Raw genomic sequence first — 17,445 nt, 5'->3', positions numbered from 1 at the left:
GTTAATATCCTCTAACCCCAATCCCACAGAATATTGCTCCTTTCCCCACAAGATTTTTGGGGCAAAAGTTTGGGCAAGCTGGCTCTCCTTCCCTCTTTTCTGCTCCCTGGGAGTGGGGATGGGAAAGGGGAAGCAGGGGGCTATGCTGCAAGGAGCCTGGGTCCCTCTCCTTTCTAAGCCTGCTAACTCCCGCCTCTTGGCCCCCTGCTTGGCCCCTGGCCCATTGTCCTGACAAGAATGGAAAAAACAGCTTTGGAGAGTGATACTATGAGTGTGTGGAGGGGGTGGAGAGGGGAGGTAGCCAGTCTGTGACGAGACTAATGGGATCAGCTCCTGGCCTTCAACCTCAATCACCCAACTCAGCACCCGGGACAGCAACTCTGATCAGAGGAGGAGGAGACATAAGAGCCCCACTTTCCCAGAGATACCCCCAAACAAAACCTTAGATTCCCCCCATCTTCTTAAAAACAGCAGAGATGGTCTTGGGGACCCTAAAGGCTGTCACTCCTTTACTTCCATTTTGTCAAAACTTCAAGAGGGTGTTGGGGGCGGGTCTAGGAAGGATGGAGGGTGGGGTTCCTGAAGCTGAGAAAGAGGCGTGTCTGAACCCCCAACTTTACCGCACTCCCATTGGCCCCCTCCCTCTTCCTCCCTCCCTCCCCAATTGTCTCTGTCTGAGTCCCAGCTCTGGAGGGAGGGGACGGGGGATGGGGGGGGGTAGAGGAAGAAAGGCATGAGACCAAAGGCAGACACAGACACTGCATGAGAGAGGACGGACGGAAGGCTAGGAGCCTCTAGCCCCAACTCCCAGAACTCGATCCCCCTCTATACTCCAGGCTCCCTCGGAGTGAGACCAGAAGCTCTCCCTCATCTTCTTGTGTCCCTCAAGTGTGGGCACGCACAACTCAGGGTTCTTCAGGCTGAAGGCAGCAGAACCAGGGCTGGCAGGGGGAGACAGTGGCTGCCTGGGGCTAGAAGGGGGGCCGAAGCAGAGCTAAGGCCATGGGGCTGTGGCTACTTGGATTGCTGCTTCTGCAGGACTGGGGTAAGAGGGAGAATCCACGGGAGCGGATGGGCACAATGACATCCGAAATGGAGTAACGGGGTAATGGTCAGAAAGCATAGAAAGAGATGGGGGGGGGGGGAAGGGAGAAAATGAAGGTGATTAGAAATAAGAAAAGGGGGGAAATAGGGAGGGTGGGAGAGATATGGGAGGAAAAATAAGATTGAAGGCGAGAGATAAGAAGGATGGGGAGAAAAATGGGGCAAAGGAAAAAGAGAAAATGAGATATATGAGACATGGAGTGAAAAGAAAAAAGGGAAAGAGAAGAAGAGAAAAGGGAAGAGATAAAGCAATGGAGAAAGCTGGGAAGAAAGATAAGGAGTAACTAACTGTCTTATCTAAATTTCATACCTCCCCCCAACAAGCGTGCTGAACACAGTCATTACTCAACAAATATTTGTTGATAGTTGAATGTATATTATTATTATCATTATTAATAGTAATCTCATTCTTGTTTTTCGGAATTCAGACCGTAACAGTTCTAGGACAAGTCGTTATCTGGCTATTATTCTTTCATACTTAATGTTCTTTGGATTATTGGACAGGTAGATAAAATAATTGCTTTTTGTAATTATAATATGATAATAAAAAGTATTATTATTATCTTGTACTTATCTGGTTCAGTGTAGTTCAGATAGAGACAATCTGGGGACAAGTTGCTATCTTGCTATTATTCTTCTATATTTAATGTTCTGCAGATATTATTGTTGTTGTTGTTATATTAATGGAAAAGAGACCAGCAAAAGGAAAGATTTGAGGAAGAAGATTAGAGTATGGGGGAATGGCAGCAGAAAAGAAATGGAGAGCACAGTATAAGGGAGGTGAAGGAAAGGAAGGAAGAGACAGATTGAGGATAAAGGAAAAATCAGGGTAGGAAGAAAATAGAAAATCTGAGGGGGGCAAAGGGCAGGTGGCATGATCCTAGGGGTTTGGGGACCAGGGTAAAAGGGGGAAGAAGGGGAGCAGGGGATGTGCTTGGAGGAACAACACGTCAGGGGTTTGGAAAGGATAGAAAGAAAGGGAATGAGGAATGGGTGGGGTGGGTGAAGCATTTTGGAAGGGGAGAGAAAGGGGAACCAGATTGAGGGGTTCAGGAGTGGGAAGAGGAGAGATAATAGCCCAGGAGTAGCTGAAGAGTTTGGGAAGAGCCAGGCCAGGTTAGCTAGAAGAATGCCAGGGTCTTCACCAAACAGATCTGTGCGTTTTCCTGGTCCTCATTCACAGACATCAAATTGCACAGACGGAAAGAGCGCTGTGGGGAAAAAGGATGGGGACATCTGGGACTGGGGTGAAACAGGGCTTTCAAGTCTAATTTCATGATTCATTCCTAAACTTCATGGCTCCCTGCCTCTGCATTTATGTGTTAAGTCTTTGTGTTTCTTGTTAGTTGTGAATCCAAGTGTAGGTCAGGTACACCTCCAGGCTTCTGTTTGTATCTTTGTGTATAGATGTGTGAGAATGTAACTCCCTGAAGGCAGAGATCACTTTTTATCTAAACTTTGTATCTCCTCCAGTGCCTAGCACAGTGTTCTGCACACAGCAGGTGCTTATTAAATGTTTGTTGAATTGAATTGAATGTATGTACTTGGGTGACTCTTTAGATGAGATTGTGCTTGCTCATCTGTGCACATATGTGTAGGTGTTTCTCCATGTTCTGATGCCAGTGCGTGTATTTGTGTGCCTAAATGTGCCCTTGCCCTGTCTAGCATTGCTTAGTGAGGGGTGGGGCTGGGGGAACGAGGAAGGGAGTCAAAAGGAGTCCTGGGAAGCTGACCTTGTGGGCAGACAGGCAGATGGGCAGGCGGGGGAGGGAGGGGGACAAACCCATTGTCCCAGGGGGGAGCACAATGCCCATGGCTCAGCCCCTGACCCTGCCATTGTACCCGCCTCGCCCTCTCCCCATTGCCAGGGCCTGGCTGAAAGAGGCCATCAATCAAAGCCTGCCTAGCCCCGGCCCAGGCCCCCTCCCAGCCAGCCTTAGCTCCAACCTCAGCTCCCCATCCTCTATCCTTAGCCTCAGTTGCAGGGCCCTGTCCCAGCCAGCCCTAGCCCCAAGCTCCCCTTTACTCCACCTTCAATCCAAACCATACCCACACATCCACCTAGCTCCCAGTCTCCTTGTACTCCAGTTTCCAATGACTCCAAGCCCAGTTCCTCCATTTCTCCTACTTCAATATCTTTCCCCAGTTATGACTTTCCTAGTTCAACTCTGCCTTTAACTTATACCTCTGCCCCACTGCTCCTTTTGAGATATAATTTTTCAGTTCCTATTACTTTTTAGCCTCTATCTCATTGTCTTCTCAGGGTCAAGGCTATAGAAGAAGAACCAAGGCAAAAGCCAAAGAGATCTTTCTTCAGGCCTAGCAAGTCTAGCTTCATATATAGAGAGAGGGGACTCTGTGGGAAGAAGGGAAGGGGCCTAGAGGACACTGAGATTTTCCAGAAGGATCCTGGCAATACCCCACTGAGCCTGCCCCTTCCCTACAGGTGAAGCTGGAGGCTCTGAGCTAGCCTTCGTGCAGGAGCCAGAGGACGTGGTGGCACTGAGGGAACATCCGCTGCTGCTGAGGTGCCAGGTGCAAGGAGAGCCACCCATCACCATCTCCTGGCAGCAGGATGGGATGCCCCTGGAAAACAACAGCGGTGCCACTCTGATGCCAGATGGATCTCTGCACCTTGGGGGTTTCCCCAGCCGCCATGCCCCCCAGGGTTCATCCCTACTTCCTGCCAGTGTCCACAAGTACAACTGTGTTGCTCAAAACCGCTATGGAAGGTTGGTGAGCCGGAGGGCACGGGTGCAGCTGGCAAGTAAGTGACCTGGAGTGCCCAGGATGGACATTGGGCCACAAGGGATACCTCTAGGGGTTTGAGCAAAGGGACTGAAAAGGGGCATGTGGCTGGGAAGGGTAGACTTGGAAAGGTAGGGTCATTGGGGAAGGATCAAAGAGGCTCTTTGAATGTTCTAGGCACAGAGGTAGAAAGTGGGAAAGTGGAGGGGGTTGTATGATTTCTGAATAACCGGAAATAGGACAAGACCATAGGATCAGTCAAGGTTAGTGGCTTGGGGCAAGGGACTCTGGAGGGAGGTAGGTTCAGGCGTCTGAATCTTTGTCTTTCTAGGTCTATCTCGATTTCACCACCATCCTGACTCCGTGGTGGTAGAGCAGGGAGGTGTTGCCCGTTTCCAGTGCCTGATCCGAGGGGTACCTGAGCCAACTATCTCCTGGGAACACAACCACACTGCCTTGAACCCTACCAACCACAGGTGAACAGGAAGGCCCTGGAGTTGCAGGGATACTGTAGGGAGAGGGTCAGGATCTGGAGGGAACCTTAATAATCTTTCCATTCACTCTGGCAGATTCACCTTATTACCTGCAGGCATTCTGCAGATCACAAGTGTTGGGCAGTCAGACGTAGGGACCTACCGATGTGTGGCACGCAATATAGCCAGTACTCGATACAGCCAAGAGGCCCAACTTGCACTGAGTGGTAAGGACACAGGATGGAAGACAGGATGAAAAACTAGGGTGCTGCCCTCTCACCCCTACCCCAGCCAAGGCAGAGACGGGGAGAGAGCTGGATCTCTGTGTGTGAGTTTTTGGATCTGTGACTGTGAGTGCATGTAGACTTTTAAGCTGGAAAGGACCTCTGAAGGCATTTAATTCAATTTCCTCATCTTACAAATGTAACTGACTGTGAGTGTGTAATTGTGACTGACTGTAAGAGAAATTATGGTGCGTGGAACTCTGTTTCTGGGTGTGTTTGCATGGCACTTTTCTCTGATCTGGAGGTTGGAGGGCCTGGAGATGTTAACAGGAGAATAAGAAGACTACTGAAAAGAGAGATGTGGACAAGGATGTGGGGATGAAACTGTTAAAAGGAGAAGGCTGAGGGTAAGGAATGGAGAAGAAGACAGGGTGCAGACACTTCTGCAGCTGGGGCCTCAAGAGGTGGGGGGGCTTATTGACAGAGCAGATTCCTAATGTTCCCCTGAGCTGAGGCTCCCTCCACCCTCCCCCAACAATTCCATATCAGGCAAGCTGATGGGATCCACAATAAAGGATAGAATCACTGAATAAGTATACACATCCTACTGGAGAAAAGGCAACCAGGTTTCTCTAAGGGTAAATCATGCCTAACTAATCTATTTGAATTCTTCAACAGGCTAAATATGCATGCGAATAAAGGAAAATCAGTGGATATAATCTATTTAGACTTTCAAAAAGCCCTTGACAAGATTCTAATCCAAAGGGTATTTTAAAAATTGAGTCCCTATGGGATTTTTTTGGGGGGGGGGGCCAAGGGAGGAGGAAAACTATTTTGTCATGATTTAGAAACTGAGACACAAAATGAAGTGTAGGAATAAATGGACACTTCTCTTACAGAGAAGAGTTACAGAATGAGGTTCATTAGGGATAATACTAGAACTTCTTTCCACAAAACATTTTTGTAAATTATCTCAGGGAGAGAATGCGCAGTGAAATCTATAAACTGACACTCAATTCTCCTAGTAAAATAGCAGGCATAATTTGCAGGAAGATCTCAAGAGCCTCTGTGAGTGGGTAGGAGAATGGCAGCTGAATTTTCACTGTGGGCAAGTACAAGGTGATGTATATAGCGGGGAACATCCCTAACTATAAAGGCTGAGCAGACTCTGGAGGGATCAGTGATGACCCAGGAAGAGGATCCAAGAATCATTATGGACTGTTTCCTGGATATATGTTCTCCACCATTAAGAGCCAACAAAATGCCAGGTATCTTCAGGAAGGTTCATTGTCTCAAGGGCTGGCAATTTCCTTGATGTAGAATATCCTTAGAAAGTTGCCAGGCACAAAGAGATTTAAGTGACTTTCCTTACACGGCTAGCAAATGTCAAGGTTTAGACTAACTGAGGCTACCATTGAATCTTAGGAAAGGGACTGGAAATAAAACAGAAGCCATCATTTAGCCCTGGCGCAGAACTGAGGTGCTGCCATACCTGCGATAGTGGGTGCTGGCTCAGGGCTGTGCACTTCCCAGAAAAAGTCTGGAGAAAATTATGGAGGAGATGTGGGGGAATAAGTGAGTTGAAGAGTTTCTGAATTCAGACTGAAAAGATAAGGACCTTTCCATAGGATATGATTGAGAGGGGATGAATGGAGTGAGTAAAGGTGAACTGACTCCCTCACCCCAATCCAGAACCCTAGTAGGAAGAAGGTTGCTCTGGAAGTTTACAGGAGCAAATTTAAGGCAAATATGAGGATTATCTTACATTCAGGTAGTAGTAGTTTATGGTAGCACATTCTACCAAGGAATAAAAAATTAAAATGTAAATATGGTTTAAAACAATTAGATACATTCATAAATGCTAGAGCCAAGGGGAGCAGTGGATGTTTAAGGATCAGTCCCCACTTGTGAAAGTGAAATAAAGTGGGACAACTCCCACCTCCATAGCCCTTGGCGTAGAACACAAGGTTGGGGCTTCTTATGCCAAGCTAGAATCCCCCTTATGGTCTCAGCATACTGTTTCCCATTGTAAACTGTACTCTCTTCTCCCTCCTCCTTTCCATCAGCCTTACCTGAGCCTGGTTCAGGGGTTCAAAGTTTCTGAGGTTTCCATCACCCCCTTTTATCCCCTTGCCTTCTCCCCACATCTCCCTTGCTTTGAGATGGATGAGATGCATCCGAGCTTGGATATTGGGGAATAGCTGCAGGAAGGGCTGGAAAATATTGGGGAGTTGGGGGTCAGGGCAGGGAGCAAAGATGCCCTTAGCTGGGGGCCCTGTGGGAAAGGGATAGGGTAAAAGATGTCCCTCTCCCTCACTCCATCCTTTATTTTCCTGGCCCCTGACAGTGTCTCCCCCACGGCTGCTTCAGGAACCAGAGATTCTATCAGGACCTCAGAACCTGACGCTCACTGTGCACCAGACTGCAGTGCTGGAGTGCATTGCTACAGGCCATCCACGACCCCTGGTCTCCTGGAGTCGCCTGGGTAACAGTGGGGAGCTGGAATTGGGGGTGAGGAGATGATTAGGGGCAGGGGCACAGAATCACTCTTACAGGACCCCTTTCTCTAATATCCTCTTTTCTTTTTCCTTTATAGCTTCCAAATCTCTCCCCACCCCTCTTCTTTCTCATCTCCCAGACCTATTCCTTCTCTTTTGATTTGCCTGCAGCCCTTTGCCCCTTAGGGAAGGGGGTTATACATTGTCATGGTGACCTTGACTCCCAACCCTTTTCTTCTAGATGGTCGCTCCATTGGGGTAGAAGGAATCCAGGTCTTGGGGACTGGGAACCTGATGATCTCAGATGTGTCTGTCCAGCACTCTGGAGTATACGTCTGTGCTGCAAACCGGCCGGGTACCAGGGTCCGGCGAACAGCCCAGGGAGTCCTTCTGGTGCAGGGTGAGCAGGGTCAACCAAGGGCCTGGGGGCAGTAGGACTATAGCAGGCAGAAAGAAAAGACAGCTCAGAAAAGGTTAGTGGGACTGAGTAAAGTCAGGAAACCTGGGTTCATATCTGGACTCTTGACACTTTGACTTTGGACAAGTCACTTAATCAATTTCAGCTTCTGTTTCCCCATCTTTAAAATGAGGATGCTAGTACCTACACTACTACTAAGTGGGGTTGTCATGAGGAAAGTGCTTTATAAACCTTAAAGCTGGCCAGAAACATGAACTTCTGTTATTCCTCTACAGCTGTGTGACCTCGAATGAGTCAGATCCTCAAACCTCTGGATCTCACAAACTCTTGCTTGTTGGCTTATTCACTCACTTGCCCGCCTGCCCTTGGCGGGAGGGGAGAGGCAGAGGCAGGAGGTGGGGGGAGGCCCCTGCAGAGCCCTTGGCTTCCCTGACCTTTCAGAGCAGCCTGGCCGTCGGGCTGCAAAAGTGATGGATGGGCGCCCGGGGCAATGAGATGCAGTCCTGGGCCCTGAATTCATCAGCTGGAGCTCCAGCCGGTTCCCACAGCTTGGGTGGGGTGGAACATCAGGCTGGAGGGACAGCTGAGCCTCCAGCATCCTCGTCTCTCAGATTGAGACACAGTCCCAGACCCCTGGTGGTCCCCAAGCAGAATTTCTGATCCCCCATCCCAAGGCTGCCCAGGGAGGGGGAAAAAGGGGGCTGGAGGAGTAAGGGATAGGGGTATTAGCTTCTCCTATCTCCTCTCCTTTTCAGCCCCTCCAGAGTTTGTCCAGTGGCCACAGTCTGTGTCAAAACCCCCTGGCAGCAGTGCCATCTTCACATGTGTGGCCCATGGTGTTCCTGAACCCCGGCTGATTTGGCTGAAGAACGGAAAGGTCCTGAGCCCTGGAGATAATGTCAAGCTCACCCACAACAACAGGTTAATGTGCCCTCCCACCAACCTACACTCACACCACCATAGCTGATCGCCCCAATACAACACACATCCACATAACTACCAATAACTGCTCCCATTACATACACATCCATGCAACCATAGGTATCCTAACACACACTAACCACAGTTAACACAATGCAAACCACATCCATACAACCACAGGTAACCTGACCTTCCCATAGACATACAGACAACCACAGATACCCCCACCCATACAATCACAGAAAAAACTTTTTTTCTTCTCCTGATCCCCACTAAAAAGAGAGACAGGAGGGACCACAACCCCTTGGGAGAAAGGGCCTTTTTAAAAGAGGAGACATAGGCAGGAGGATTCTTATGCCTGAATAGAGACAATATAATACCACTGTCTCTATTATCTCTCCTCTAGCACATTGATGTTGGCTGGTGTCACAGCAGAGGATGAGGCTATCTACCAGTGTGTGGCAGAGAACAGTGCAGGCTCCAACCAGGCCAGTGCCCGCCTGGCTGTAACTGGAGCCCCAGAGCCACCCCCCGTTCCCCAAGGCCTGCAGGCCTCTGCCCTCTCCACCTCCACTATCCGAGTCTCCTGGGAACCTCCTTCTACTGGCGACAACCCCAGTATCATCGGCTATGTGCTACATCTCCAATCTGAGGGAGGTGGGCAGGGGTGGCAGGGCATGGGTGGTAGGGAGAAGAAACAAAACAGGAAACAAGTTCAGTGGAAACAGCAGTAAGATGGGGAATTAAAAGCCCTGGGTTCTAGTTCTGGCTTTGCTATGCTAAGAAGTATCACCGTATTATGCAAGTCACATCCATGGACTGGATCTAGAGTCATAGCTTCCAAGAATCAAAAAATGCTAGTCCTGTTGTGCTCTGACCTGGTCAAAGTCCATCTGGAATCTTGGGTTCAGTTCTGATGGCCACAATTTAGGAAGGATAGTAATAAGCAGGAGAACCTCCAGATGAGGCTAACAAGGATGGTGAAGGTACTTGAATTTATATGGGGAGTGGTTGAAGTAACTAGAGGTGTTTTAGTCCGGAGAAGAGAAGATTCATGGGGACATGATGGACAAATTTAGGACTGCTCTAGGGAAAAACTTCCTAACCACTAGAGTTGTAAAAAAATTAAATGGGCTCCCTCCAGAGGCCATGGGTTTGCCTTACCTGGAGGCTTTCAAGCAAAGGTTGGATATCACCTGTCTGGCATACTGGGGATTCTAGCTTAGATGCAGTTGGACCAGATAGCCTCTGAGGGTCATTTCAACTCTGAAATTCAATGAGTCCCCTTTCTGGGCCTCAGTTTCCCCACCTGTAAAATGAACTTGTGCTAGATGATCTCTAAGGTACTAACCATTTCAGAAATTCTGCGTCACTTGTATATTCAATCAATCAAAAAGCATCCATTAAAACACAGTGCCTAATGTCAGGTACTGTGCTAATTAATTACTGGGGCTACAAAGACAAAAGTCCCAGCCCATAAGGAGTTTATAATTTAGCCAGGGAAAACAACATGTGCATATATGTTTGTGTAAAACAGATAGAAGATAATTAGGTATGTGTGGGGAAGACACTAGCAGCTGTGGGGATCAGGAAAAGCTTCCTGTAGAAGGTGATCCTGGAATTAAGATTTGAAAGAAGCTAAGCATTCATAGAGGCAGAAGTGAGGATAGAGTGTGTTCCAAACATGAGGGAGAGCCATTGCAAAGTCAGGGTGACCCAGGGATGGAAGGCCAGTTTGGCACTAGACAGTAATATTTACGAAAGGGAGTAAAGGAGGTTGGGGTCAGCCCCTGCAGAGTCAAAACAGAGGAGGTTTAATACTTTATCCTGTAGATAACAGGGATAATTGGATCTTATTGAATAAGGGTGTAGTTGAATTAGAATCTCTTTAGTAGAGTTGTGAAGAGTGGAGATCAGAGAAGGAAGAGATCTGAGGCAGGGAAACCAAGAAGGAGACTGATGAGGAGGTGCCTGAACCAGGGTGTGATGACTGTGTGAGGGGAGGAAAGGGACTGGGATGCAATGCTACAAATATTGTGGAGGTCAAAATGACAAGTTTGTGAAATGGCTTAGATTTGTGGAGTGAGGGTGAGGGGTTAAGGATGAGACCTAGGCAGTAAACCTAGAAGATTGGAAGAATGGTAGTGACCTCGACAGAAAGAGGGAAATTTGCAGGAGGAGTAGGTTTGGGGAGATAGATAACATGTGATGCTTCAGACATGTTGAGCTTGAGAATGTCTAGTTTGAAAAGTTCATCACAGTTTGTGATGTATGAGTAGAGGTTAGGAACAGAGGCTAGGACTGGGAGACAGACAGATCTCTGAGTCATAACATAGAGATGATCATTAATAAACCTGTAAGCTGATGAGATCACACAGAAAGACTGTAGAACAGGTGAATCTTAACCTTTTTAGTGTCATGGATCCCCTGGGCAGTCTGTTGAAAAAAGCCTATGGACCTCTTCTTAGAATAATATTTTTAAATGCATAAAATAAAACCCATAGGATTGTAAAGGAAACCAATAACTGAAGTACAATTATCAAAATATATGGTTGTTTTTTTTTTTAAATTCACAGACTTCGGGTTAAGAATCTTTGGTGTGGAGGGAAGAAAAAAGAGTTTAGGACAAAGCCTTGGGATACTCTCACAGTAAGGGCATGTGATAGGGGTGATGATCCAGCAAAGGAGACTGAGAAGGAGCAGTCAGACTTCTTAGAGATAAACCAAGAGAACAGTGTCATAAAAACAGAGAGAGAAAGAGAGAGAGGGAGAGAGAGGGAGGGAGAGAGAGAGGGAGAGAGAAAGGGAAAGGGAGAGAGAGAGAGAGAGAGAGAGAGAGAGAGAGAGAGAGAGAGAGGAATCCAGGAGGAAAGGGTGGTACACAGTGTCAAATGCTGCAGAATGGTCAGGAAGGATGAGAACTGGGATGATCTTCACTGGATCCCCTACTGCCTTTAGAACTAAGTCCAAACTCCTTAGCATTTAAGACCCTCCATAATCTGACCTCCAACCTATTTTTTCTAGACTTAGTTCCCAATGCTTCCTTCTGTGTACCCTTGACATACCACTCACTGGACACTGAAAAGATATAATTGGACCTGGCTTGTATTTGAAATCCTTTTTTTATATATCCATCTCCCTTATCCACTGGGGCCACTGAGCTTTCTAAATGAAATTCAACCATCGTTTATTTAGGTGCAGGGCATTATACTAGCTGCTGAGGATATGAAAGATGAAACCTTTCCCTTCAGGAAGCTCTTAGGATACAAAAAAAGAGAGATCTAAACAAAAAAGAGGGAGAAATAATTTCCGGCTGGGGTGGGGAATGGGAAACAGGAAGAAGGTGGCAATTGACCTGGGCCTTGAAGGAAGAAAATTTCAGCAGAGATAAAAGGGGGAGTGAATTCTTATACTTGGGAACAGTCTGTGCAAATTCATGAGATACAAGAAAGTGCACGACACTTTGTTAATAGTATGGTGCAGTATCTTTACCAGTATTGGACTTGAAGTCAGATGGCCCAGGTTTGCATCCTGGTTCCTCTACTTAGGACTTAGTGACCTTGAACAATTTACTCCCCCCCAGTTTCCATCTTTCTAAAATGAGGCAGTTGGAGAAGCTAATCTCTAAAGTCTCTTCAAGCTCTAGATTTATGATTTTATCACTGAGGAATAAGAAATGGTCCAGTGTGCCTGGGATGTAAAATTGCTGAAGAGTATCAGTCTGAAATATAGATGGAAAGGTATGCTGGAGCCCTAATCTAAAGGGCCTGAAGTACCAGATTAAGGAGTGTGTTTATCTTCTTGATGCACCAAAAAGCCACTAGAGATGTTTAAGTAGGGGAGTCAGCCATTAGGAAAAGAATTGTGGCAGCTCTGAAGGATGGATTGGAGGAGAATAAAAATAACTTACTTTACACTAAGAGTGCTTTAAGGTGTATACGGCACCTTTCTCTCATGACAATTGAAGGAAGTCAGCAATACAAATATTATTAGCTCCATTTTGTCATTTAGGAAAAAAATTTGGACATTGGTCCTGTAAATCAGTAAATGCTGAGTCAAGATTTGAACCCATTTCCTGACTCCCAGAACAACACCATCCATTTTGCCACATAGTCCTCAAAGGAGAGAAATTGGAATTAGGAAGTCAGGCCAGAGGTGATGAATGCCTGAACTAGGGTGGTGTTAGTGTGAATGAAAATGAAGATTGCATGAATGCAAAAACAGTAGAATTTATTAAGTGCTATGTGCCAGACACCATGCTAAGCACTGGTGATGCAAGTTCAAGCAAGCAAGTTAGTGTCTGCCCTTAAACAGCTACTATTCTAATGGGGGAAGAGAACTCATACAGAGGAACTAGAAGGAGGAGGTGCTACCATGTTGCATGGTTTGGAAATGGCTGAGTGATGTAGAGTCCAGTTCCAGACAAGATTAGGTAAAAGCTCACCTGTCTGAGCACAAGGCTGAAGGGGGAGAATTCAGGATCCAGCGGAAGCGTGATGAAAATGGCCAACAGGAAGGCTGCATGGCTCAGGAAGATCTGGGACACAATTGTGGAGGTGATGTAGGCAATGAGGGAGAAAGAAATCAAAGATGATTTCAAGATTTCAAGCCTGGATGACTTGTTGGTTGGTAGTACAATCAGAAAAATAAAATAGAGGAGAGGGCTAGGATCTTTTTTTTTTTTTTGGGGGGGGGGGGGGTGGGGGAGAAGGAAAGATGAGTTCCATTGGGGACGTGGTAAATCTGAGGTCCCCAGGACATTCAAATGACGTCCAGGAGCCAATTCAGAGATATAGGTCTGGAGTTTATAATAAATTGGGCTGAATATTTAGCCCTAGGTGTTATCTTCATAGCTAAATGAAGTCATGAGAATGGATGAGCTTGCCAAGGTTTTGAAAAAGTGTAGCAAGAAGGCAAAAGAGCTGATGACAGAGTCTTAGGAATTATCCACTCAAAGGGAGGTAATAGAAATGATGGGGGGCACATAAAGGGGATTTATGGAAGTATGGATACAGGTGCCAAGTTACTCCTTCTTCTTTACCCCTCTCTCAGAGCCACCTGGCAGGGAATTGCAGGAGGCAGTGAGCAAAGGGACCTTTGAACATGTTTTCACCAACCTGGATCCAGCAACTACCTATTCCATCCGTCTCCGGGCATATTCTGCTGAGGGTGCTAGCCACGACTCCCCTCCTGTACACATCACTACCATGGGCAGTGGTGGGTAAACTCAAACCCCATTTTTCTCCCCAACTGTCACGCCCAGTCCCAACTTCTCTCTCCTCTATTACTGCCCCAGGTCAGCCAGCCTGTCTTCTTGCAGCTCCTGCAGCCCTTGGCTTCTATACCAAAGTGCTCAATGCCACCTCAGTTCAGGCCTCCTGGGATCTGCCTCCCCATCCTGGTCTCATCCAAGGCTTCAAGCTCTTCCACAGAAAACTGCCAGCTGCCCATTTTGAGGGACCTCTCCTTTTAGCCAGCAGTGCCAGCTCCTTCCTCTACACTGACCTAGGTGAGACCCAACCCCTGGGCACCGAGTCCTTGACTGTGTTTCTCTCCAACCATGCACCATCCTTGCTCCCCTGGAAGCTCAGATTTCCTCTCTGCATGTCTTCAACTGACCTATTCACCTCTCCTCTTACTGCTAACATTTCATTTCCTCCAGAGCCTGCTGCCCTGTATGAGATTAAGCTTCAGGCCTTCAACGGAAATGGGGATGGAAACAGCACAGCCCGTTTCGTCTCACTGCAGGATGCCTTCACAGCAGATGCAGGTATGTGGGGCCTGGGAAAACCAGGGGGAGCATTGTTATAGGGAAGGAGGTGCTTTTGTCTCCCTCTGGAGGGCACCATGGCCAAGCTTTTCTCCCCATATTCCTTGGGGATTACAAAAAAAAAAGTTCATGCCGTTGGCGAGGTCGGTAAAGGGGTGGGGGTAGAAAGGAGGTCCACTCCTCCCTATTTCAGCCATCCTGATAGTGATTTTTACCTTGTGCCTTGTACCATAGATCCCAAGGCTGGATGCCCTTGCAGCCAGGATGGGGAAACCCCATTCATGGAGAACACTCCTGTGCCAGGGGTGTTTGTGGGCATTCATGTGGGTTTTGCTGCCCTCATCATCTGTCTTCTTTGCCTCCTCCTGGGCTGGCGCCATAGGTAAGGAAGAATGGGGCTGGAGGGGAGGAGATAATGCATGTAAAGCCCAATCACTATAGAAGCTTCAGCTATTGATATGTGGGGTGGTTTGATGGAAACAACACTAGACCTGAAGTCACCAGACCTGAGTTCCAAGTTAGGCTCCAACAACCACTAGTGGGCTGATCCTGGGTCATCTGCAACCTCTCTGGGAATCAGTAAAATCATATTTGTACTACCTATTTAGTAGGGCTTTGTTGGGAGGAGGAAAATGCTTTGTATATGCTTGCTAAGTGCTCTATGTTCCTATGGGCTGTGTGAGTGTGTTTGTCGGGTAATGATGTTCTACGGGGATGCAAGTGGGAAAAACACAAACAGAAGGGATGAACCAACCCACTTTTTGTTCCTGTAGAGTTGGGAGAAATGTGGAATGGGGCAGCGAGGAGCCACTGGGGTGAGGCTACAATTAACCTTCTCTCCACCTGGTCTTCAGTTTCCTCTGCAGGAAAGGATCTGGGGAGCACTGGACAGTACCCCCAGGTTCTGCTGACAGGGCCTCGCTAGGCCAGCTGGAGAGTGGAGGAAAACCTGGAGAGAGGATTGAACTCATTTCCCAGGTAAATGGGTAGGAGGTGGTTGGTAGCTCAAGGAGAGATAACAGGAATAAGCATTTAAGTGTCTATATGTGCCAGGAACTGTGCTCAGTGCTTTACAAATATCTCATTTGATCCCCACAACCCTGTGGAGTAGATAGTGGAATGGGCCATCTAGAACAGAAACCAAAACAAAAACAAACAAAAACAGAAAAACAGAAAAAAGATGCTTTGCATCTCTCCCTCCTTATCTTCCTCTCTAGGTCACTGTGGAGCAACAGTCTGCAGCCTAGGGGCCTTCCTCCCTGCCCACCCTGAAAAACTCCAGCACCACCAAAGAATCTACCTCACCCTACCCTACTTCCAGAGTCAGGACAGAACCAAAGCTACCTCAGCACCTGGGGAGGGAAAGGGGAGAAAATTTTCTTACTGTTGTTTTTTCATTTATAATCCTCCCTGCCAGTGATGGGAATTCCGGGGGCCAGGTTATGTCTCCCACCACACCAAATACTCTCAGGTGAGAGGACCCCCCAGGAACTCCTGTCCAGGTCCCTCTTCCCCAATCCAGAATCTATCTCAATCCAAATATGACTCTGCCCAAAGATGTATAGCTTTAACGGGTCTCCCCAAATGGGGGAAATGGAGCCAGGGGCTCCGTTATCACATTCCTCTCTATTCTACAGTCAGACCCTCTTCCCTCTTATTCAACCTCTTTTCCTCCTTTTATTCTACTCCCCTCCTTTTCCTCTAAGTTCAGATGAGTCAGTTTTCTGACCTGGACACAAAGGCATCTGCATCTCTTCTCAGATCTCAGAAGCTCAAATGCTTCAGTCAGTGTGTTCTAAGGTACTTAATCTCAACTGCCTACCTCTGACTTCCTCCAGAGCCCAGTCATCGTGTGTGTGCACACATGCTCTTGTATGTTCAGGCACACCTTCTCTGAGCAACCAAAAACACTCTAAACCCTCAATAGAGGTTTGGAGTTTGGAGGGGTAAAGGTATTATCCTGCCCCACAATCCAAAGCAGTGGCCTTCTCTGAAGGCCTTTATTTTCCTTCTCTCTCATTTGATTTCTATTTCTGAAAGCAGAGAATTTAGTTTGAGTCAGGTTTGTTTTTTGCAGGCATAAACCCCCAGTAGAATAAGCACAGGGACTGTGGGCACTCCTCCTAGGATAAAAAATCATTTTCCCCCTCCTGCCCCATCAGTGTCAATCTTTGAGGCACGAAGGAGACTTTGCAGCCCTTCCCGTTCCCCAAACATCCTTGTGACCCCAAAGCCAAAGCCTCCACATCCTAAGCCCAGCCCTTCACCCGCTTTTCTATACCCTCCCAGTATCATGCCAAAAAATCCTGGGGAGGATGTTGAGGGCTTTGGAGTGTACCCTACCCAAACCTCATGCTTGTAGAGATTTTGTTGAGTGATGCTAGTACCAATGAAAAGCTTGCAACAAACCCAGTCCCAGGAACTCCAAGCCACTCCACATACCCTCCAACAAGGGAGCAGAAGCAGCTTGATCCAAGAATAGTGTGGTGGCAGACTGGAACGGTGGTTAACAACAGCCAACACCCAAAACCTTGTGGAGAAGTCACCCATTCCCTGGAGTACCCTGATGCTACAGCTTTGTTGGAAATAAAAGCCAAAATGGAGAACACAATTAAGAGTTGAGTCTATGCTCAAAGGCAGAAAAGAACATTTTGGAGGACGAAGTGTCAGGGCTTTTTTTTGTTTGTTTTAAAAGAATGAGTAGGGAATAAGGTAATATTATAACTCTTTTGCTTGTGTATGCCAATGGGTTCTTTAGTTTTGGGAGCAACTGGAAAGACTCACTCAGGGAGACAGTATCCTCTCCTTACCCAGATATCAAGGGCTTTTGATTTAAAGGGCTATGGAATTGTAGACTGGGATATCTTCTCCCACTAAACTGTCACTGAGACTTGTTTTACTACTGCTATTCCTTTCTGTGTTGTTATTCTAAAAATGTATTCTTACAAAAAGCAATATTGTTACTCAAAGAGGATAATGTGAGCAGTATGAGGACAAAGAAGGAGGGAGATGTTGAGTAAATAGGGCAGGCATAGGTGGTGAGGTATAATGGACGAATTTCACCTTTTGCTTACCTGACAGCAGAGCACAATATAGAGACAGAAGGCTAAGTTATATTAGCCAGTTTATTCCCACATGCTCTTGGACAGAGGGTGGCTACTGCTCCTTCCCACCCTCCCAATCCCAATCCCCATGCCCAAACCATCAATCACAGGAAAGTTTAGAAACCATTCCTTTCTTTATTAAACATAGCTTGCAAGTGATAAATATTACAAAGTTTTTTTTTTCT

General features: G+C 47.1%; 1 protein-coding gene across 1 annotated transcript; it reads left to right on the top strand.

Moving 5' to 3' along the window:
• The first annotated feature begins 1,002 nt into the window (after positions 1-1,002).
• On the top strand, positions 1,003-15,471 carry LOC114049495 (immunoglobulin superfamily DCC subclass member 3-like). The gene is made up of 14 exons (XM_027870735.1): positions 1,003-1,045; positions 3,551-3,871; positions 4,184-4,328; positions 4,422-4,552; positions 6,897-7,034; positions 7,289-7,447; positions 8,221-8,386; positions 8,793-9,043; positions 13,439-13,603; positions 13,707-13,895; positions 14,049-14,156; positions 14,391-14,538; positions 15,011-15,134; positions 15,374-15,471. The coding sequence occupies exons 1-14, from the start codon at positions 1,003-1,005 to the stop codon at positions 15,401-15,403; spliced, it is 2,118 nt and encodes a 705-aa protein (XP_027726536.1). The 3' UTR covers positions 15,404-15,471.
• The last annotated feature ends 1,974 nt before the right edge of the window (positions 15,472-17,445 follow it).

Source organism: Vombatus ursinus, unplaced genomic scaffold (genome assembly GCF_900497805.2).
Source record: "Vombatus ursinus unplaced genomic scaffold, bare-nosed wombat genome assembly UNPS02014798.1, whole genome shotgun sequence".
NCBI lineage: Eukaryota > Metazoa > Chordata > Mammalia > Diprotodontia > Vombatidae > Vombatus > Vombatus ursinus.
The sequence above is the reverse complement of the archived record's forward strand: the minus strand, read 5'-3'. Positions and strand labels throughout refer to the sequence as shown.

What these genes read in the sequence shown, in the direction of transcription:
- LOC114049495 (XM_027870735.1), top strand. Translation starts at nt 1,003, where the DNA reads ATGGGGCTGTGGCTACTTGGATTGCTGCTTCTGCAGGACTGGG. An exon ending in GGTCTCCTGGAGTCGCCTGG is followed by an intron (nt 7,035 to 7,288) that starts GTAACAGTGGGG and finishes CTTTTCTTCTAG; the next exon opens with ATGGTCGCTCCATTGGGGTA. An exon ending in GGATTGAACTCATTTCCCAG is followed by an intron (nt 15,135 to 15,373) that starts GTAAATGGGTAG and finishes CTTCCTCTCTAG; the next exon opens with GTCACTGTGGAGCAACAGTC.